Below are 7,001 nucleotides of genomic sequence, written 5' to 3' on the forward strand. Positions count from 1 at the left end.
AGTCAAAAGTACATTTTCCAATTAAAATTTTGATGAAAATCCTTTGAAAAATCGGGAAATTCAAGGAAAACCTTCTAAAACTACCAGTCGTCGCCATGCCAACGTTTAAATTCGGACGAAAACATTACACTGCATATTTGAGACGAATGAAAATGATAACCCCTTAAAGATTTGGGCGCCATCTGCGGGAGGCTCGTAACTGAATTGCACGAGGAAATCCATAGTGACGGAGTGAGACGATGTGAGACGAATGAAAGTGAACTGTTATACAACTGTCAGGTAAGTATACCAGTACTGGTATACTTACCTGACAGCATATAACAGTATCACTTTCGATCGTCTCACTCCGTCACTTGGATTTCCTCATGCAATTCAGTTACGTGCCTCAAATCTGGCAACCTTATTTTTATCAGTTTCATTCGCCTCATCAGATATCAGCTGATATCAACAAAAACAAATTTAGAAAATTGAATTACTCCCTTTAAAAAATTACGAATTTACTCATAAAATGGTCCTTTTTTCACGTGATCTCTAACAAAACTGAAGAATTTTAAACAAGATGACTTCTAAAATCGACAAGAACGCTCTTGGTAAGTCAAAAATTTAGCATTAAATTTTAAAATTTAACAAATTTTTTTTTTCTTTTAGTTTTTTCCGCACAACTGCAACTCAAAAAGTACGGCGAATTCTTGGAAAGTTACAGCCAATCTTTAGACACGTTGTTGGATCAACATTCGAATTCCCGTAAAATTGGCAGCAACAGCATTTGTTCCGTCGTGAATGATGACTCGAACGAGGCAACGACACTTTTTCAAATAATTGATTCGGATAACAAACTTTTGTCGAAGATTATTGTGACTTTTGCCTCATTATTCGACGATTGTCGTCAAATCAAGGTCGAAGCACGTGAATTACAGCACAATTTCGTATTGATGGATGAAAGTCTCGCCGAATTGGAGACTCGTTGCAGTGACAAATCACAGCTAAAAAGTACTTGTTTGTCGCACGTTCAATTCGGAAATGTCTTGGAAATGCTTTTTCGCGTCAAATATTTCGTCGAACATGTGACAAATGTAATTTGTTTGACGCTTCGACAACTTGCGGCACTCTTCGAAGTCGAGAAACAATATCTAAAAGTATCAAAATCGATCCATTTCCAATCAGTTTTTCATCATATCGGGGAGTTGCTCGTCATTGTCATCACATTTCAAGAGCTTTTGCAACACGCCAGTCTCAGCAATTACTGGCAATTTTACAAACAGGCGATAAATTCGATAAAATACAACACGGACAAGTTCAAATTCGATCAAAATGGCGTCCGAGGAGTCGAAAATATCCTCTTAGAGCTTGAACAACTCCTCCTTGGCGACGTTTTCGAACAACTTTTGACTGCGGTGAGCAAAATAAAGAACGAAACTAATCCAAAAACTTTGGGAATTTTTTCGGGACACGTTTTTTCCTACATTAAAACAACTTTGTACGAGATTAGTCGATGCGATTCGGAGTTTCATGAGAATTTTGAAGCTTTTAATTTGATAAAAGTTACTTCGGTTGCTGTTTTGTACCATCATCTCTTTGGAAATCTCGACAAAAGTCTCTTCAGACAAACGATCGACATGAATTCAAAATTTTGTGTCGTAAATCTTCTTGGAAATCAATTGTGGCTTGCTGAAAAGTTCCTTAATAAGCATGTTGCGGTATTGATGAAAGGTGAAAGATTGACTTTGGAAATTCAGAAAAATCGTCAAAGTTATTTGACGAAAAGGAATCAAGGCATTTCGAAGGATGTGAAGCAATATTTCACCGCTGTGACTTTATGGAATATCAATTTGCGGGAAATTTTGAAGGAAAAAACTGTTAAAGGAGAGAATATCAAAAATTTAAGTGCCTCGATTTTGGAAGGAGTTCATCTGGGGACTCAAATTTCGCATGTAAGTTGAGATTTTTTTAACAATTTTTCCTGAAAAAAATAAATTTTTATTTGATTTTTTTAATTTAATAATTTTTTTATTTAAAATATTTTTTTATTTAAAAAAATATTTTTTTTTAAATTGAGTAAAAAAATAAGTTTTATTTTTCTATTTAATTTTATTAATTTAAAATTTTTAATAATTCAAATAGATTTTATTTGAAAAAAAAATTTTTTCATTAAAAAAAATTTTTTTATTAAAAAAAAATTTTTTTCCTAATAAATTCAATTATTTTTTTTTTAAAAAAAAAAAAAAATTTTTTTTTTTTTTTTTTTTAAAAAAAAAATTAATTTAAATTTTTTTTTTTTTTTTTTAAAAAAAAATTTTTGAAAAAAAAATAATTTTCTATTTTATTTTAATTTAAAAAACATATTTTTTATTTAATTTTATTTTTAATTTAATTTTTTAATTTAAAATAATTTTTATTTGAAAAAAAATATTTTTTATTAAAAAAAAATAATTTTTATTTAAAAAAAACATTTTTTAAAAAAAAATTTTTTTTTTTAAATAATTTTTAAAAAAAATTGTTCAAAAAAATAATTTTTTATTAAAAAAAATACTTTTTAATTTAAATTTTGTTAATTTAATAATTTTTAATTTAAAAAAATAAAATAAAATATTTTTTTTTGTAGATTATTCGAACAACAACCAACTTACATGTCTTTTTATCGGTTCGCATGTCAAAACAAACCCTTTTTAGCATCACAAAGCTCTTGGAACTGCTGCAAACAATCAAAATCATCTTTGAAACGTGCAACAACGACATTATCTCCTCTCTCCATTACATCAGTCAACACACATTTTACAAAATTTTAACGGCAATCACAAACGCAAAGCAAAAATTGAACTCCTCATCCATAAACGAACGTCATTTAGACATAATTTCTGCATTGCAAATCGCTGAAAAGGCATTTTACGGTGCCCCGAGTGTCAAACGGATGTACATAGGACGTCTCGCACTCGCAGCAGCTGATCCCGAAAAGACTTTCGACTCCGATTCCTTAACAGCAATCGACAAATACTTGCGAGACGCGGAAAATATCGTAAAAATCAAAACCCGCATCGACCAAATTTGTGATCCGAGGTTCTTATATTGGCATAGTTCGATAATTCCGTTGCATTTAAGGAGCATTTATGAGGCAAATGTTAAAATTGAGACACTTCCGTTGCTGATTCAAGCCACAAATGAATGTTATGAGAGATTTTTCGCTGAAAAAAGGGAAATTGTGTCAAATTCTACGTTGGAGACATTTCGAAAAGACACAAAAAGTGCTTTGGAAAAGGAAATAATGCAAAAATTGTGTCAAGAAATTGAAATTTTTCTCCGTTTGGATTATCATTCGAACCTGCAGCTCGAGAAATATGATCCTTTTGTGTCAAGTAAGGTATTTCAAACGATGAAAGCTTTAGCATGGGTCGAACCGATGAAACTTTTTGGGAAAAAAATTTTGCTCAAAGATCATATCGAGCAATATTTGAACGCAACTTACTATAATTTGACGACAATTTCCCTGCATGACTGGAAAACTTATGGAGAAATGCGAAAATTGCTGAATTTCAAATTTTCTTTGACCACAACTGCTGATCATTTGCCGACTCAAACGTTGGAGCAGGGACTCGATATTTTACAAATTATGCGGAACATCAACGTTTTTGTGACAAAATATTTGTACAACTTGAACAACCAAATTTTCATCGAGCAAAGCAGTAATAACAAATATTTGAACACAATTAACATCACGCATGTCGCAAACAGTCTCCGGGCGCATGGAAGCGGCATCGTGAATACAACCGTAAACTTCACTTATCAATTTTTGCGGAATAAATTTCAGGTTTTCTCCCAATTTATGTTCGATCAACACATCGAGTCACGTTTGTTGAAGGAAGCAAAGTACATTAAAGACCTTGCTGATGCCGATTCGAAGCCGTATCCGTACGAAAGAGCCGACAACTTGAGTCGCAGCATCAAAAAATTGGGAATGTCGCCGCAGGGCGTCAGTTATTTGGACATGTTTCGAAGTCTCATCAGCCAAATCGGGAATGCCTTGGGTTATGTGAGGATGGTTAGGTCGGGAGCGATTCATTTTACGGCTGATGCAAGTACTTTCCTCCCGGAATTGGATGAAAATTTAAAATTTGTCTTTTTGGCGAAGGAAAATGGATTGTCACGAACTACAATTGAAGCGGCGGAGGATCTGGAAGCAAATATTGAAAATATTTCAAAGACTTATGCGGAAGGAGATGAATATTTTAAGGTAATTTTTTATGAATTTTTTTAAAAATAAAAAAAAAATATTTTTTTTCATGTAAGGCCGCTCCAAATAATTTTTTTTTTTGAAAAAAAATTTTTTAAATAAAAAAAAGTTTTGAAATACTATTTTCATACAAAATGACAAAAATTTAACAATTTTTAAGCGTTAAATTTTTTTAAACTATCACTTTGAGATTTGCTATTTCATATAAAAAAATTTAAAAAAATAAAAAAAAGTTTAATTAATTTAATAATTTTTAATTTAAAATCATTTATTTTGATTTTTTTTTAAATTTAAAAAAAATTTTAAATTTAAATTAAAAAAAAATTAAATTTAAATTTAATTTAAAATTTAAATTTAAAATTTTAATAATTTTAATAAAAATTATTTGATTAATTATTAAATTAAATTATTTAATTAATTTAAAATTTTTTAGTTTTAGTTTTTTATTTTAATTTCTTGAAAAATTATGAAAATACAGAAAAAAGAAATTTTTAACTTTTTATTTTTGATTTTTATTTAAAGCGGCATGATTCAATAATTTTTAAGAAATTTAAAAAAAATTTTTTTTTAGCTTCTCGTTGACACCTTCGCTCCATTTTTCCGCAATCCGAAGCACATTCACCTGAAAAACTTTTATCTCATCATTCCCGCGTTGACTCTCAACTACATCGAGCATATGTTGACTTCCAAGGACAAACTCACGAAGAAAGATCAAACAGGTGCCTTATTTACGGATGATGGATTCTCCATTGGACTTGCTTATATTTTGAAATTACTCGATCAAATTACGGATTTCAATGCGTTGCATTGGTTCAAGTCGCTGCGACGAAAATATATCGCGGAACTGAAGGAATTGAATGAAAAACGGGCGAATCAGGGAGCGTCTAATGACGACGAAAAACTACAACAAACGTTTGCGTTGACCGAAAAACGAATAACAGCATTCCAGCAAGAGTTTGAATTGCTCTTTTACAGCCTCAGCAGTGCCAAAGTTTTTTTCCAATAAAATATGTGGAAATTTTCTTATATATTATATATATTTGTATTTGTACTCATTAATCATATATTTTTCAAGAAATAAAGTATATTATTAAAAAAATATATTTAAATTATTTTTTTTTTAATTTTAAATAAAATAAATTTTAAAAAACTTACCTCAAAATCACAAAAAAAAATTTTTTTTATTTTTATTTTTTTTTTTTTAATTTTTTTTATTTTAATATTTTTTTTTTTATCACAGAAAAAATAATTTTTAATTTTTTTTTAAAATTTTATCAAAGAAAAAAATATTTTTTTTTTGTAATTTTTATATTTTAAAATTATTTTTGTAAATTTTTAAAAATTTTAAAAAACTCACCTTATAAAATTTTCATCACAGAAAAAAAATATTTTTTGTAATTTTTATTTATTTTATTTGATATATATGCATTTCAACGTTATATATCAGTTTACACAATTACCATATTTATTTTTTTATTACATAAACCTTACATTTTAAATTTTTTATATCTCAAATTATATTTTTTTTCTCATTTTTTTGTGTTTTTACTTCAAATTTATTTTTAATTTTGTTTAAACTACATATCCATATTTTTTTTTCATTTATTCAACGTTACTTGATGATTATTTTGGTTTTTTTTTTATCTCCAACTTTAATTTTTTTTTAAATTATTTCCTCATTTTATTTGATTTTTTTTTTAAATTTAATTCTTAACGAATTTTTATCCTGATCTTCAACTTTTTTGTTTGTTTATTAAGATGTAAATATATATGTTTTGTAGTTCATACAATATAATAATTAATAATTTACGAGATTTGTTTGTTTTTTTTAATACGAAACTTAGACGGTAAAAATTTTATTTAATTTTAAGGATCGTGTTTTAGTTCTGTGTGTATTTTGTGTGTGAATGTGTGTTTAATTATTATGGCATGCTTTTGCGGCAGCGATAGCACATTTTATTATTTTTTTTTTGCAACGACAACAATTAAAAAAGTTTGAATGAAATTTTTTTTTAGCATCACTTAAATTTATTTTTAATAAAAAAATATTTTTTAACAAAAAATAGACAATTATTAGTACCAGATTTTTTTTCTTACAATTTTCGTATTGTAAGATGAGAAGAATTAGCGAGGAAGAAGAAAAAAGCATTGCTTTTATATTTTTTTATATATATAAAAATGGGCGGGAAAGTGTTTTTGTGTGTTTTGTGTTTGTGTGTTTACGAGTTTATGTTTTAGTTTTATTATTTTATGAATTTTCTTGCAAAATTGTTTCGTTTTTCTTATTTACTTTATATTATTACTTTGTTCATTTTGTTTTTTTCTTTTATTTTTGTATGAAAATTACAGTACAAGATATAAAAAAGTATAAGAGATAAAAGTTGTTTCTATATATTTTCTTCTTTTCTTGTTCTTGACGTATTTATTGTATAATATAAGGATATATTTTTCAAATATATATGTTTAATAATAATAATAAATGATAAAATAACAATTATACAATAAAAACAATTGTGTCCCATTTATTTCTTTCTTTTTGTTGTTCGTACTCTTTTAACTATTTAAGAGTCTTCAACTAATAAAAATATATTTTTTTAATAATTCAAGAAGAGTGATGCTAAATAATAATAATAATAATAAACATTTCACTAATATATATTTTTTATTTAATTTTCATGTTTAATTAGGTACGCAATGTGACAAGAAGAAATTTATGACGTTAAAGTGTGTTTGTTTTATTAATTAATGTTTATATATAAATATATATATTGGCATT

The 7,001-nt window shown here is 27.3% G+C and overlaps 1 protein-coding gene across 1 annotated transcript; it reads left to right on the top strand.

The window, feature by feature from the left end:
* The first annotated feature begins 451 nt into the window (after nucleotides 1-451).
* Nucleotides 452-5,310, top strand: LOC134833805 (WASH complex subunit 4). The gene is made up of 4 exons (XM_063848260.1): nucleotides 452-590; nucleotides 649-1,931; nucleotides 2,603-4,225; nucleotides 4,797-5,310. Exons 1-4 carry the CDS (start codon nucleotides 560-562, stop codon nucleotides 5,229-5,231), a joined length of 3,372 nt encoding a protein of 1,123 aa, XP_063704330.1. The 5' UTR covers nucleotides 452-559; the 3' UTR covers nucleotides 5,232-5,310.
* Nucleotides 5,311-7,001: the final 1,691 nt, after the last annotated feature.

This window comes from Culicoides brevitarsis, chromosome 3 (genome assembly GCF_036172545.1).
Source record: "Culicoides brevitarsis isolate CSIRO-B50_1 chromosome 3, AGI_CSIRO_Cbre_v1, whole genome shotgun sequence".
NCBI lineage: Eukaryota > Metazoa > Arthropoda > Insecta > Diptera > Ceratopogonidae > Culicoides > Culicoides brevitarsis.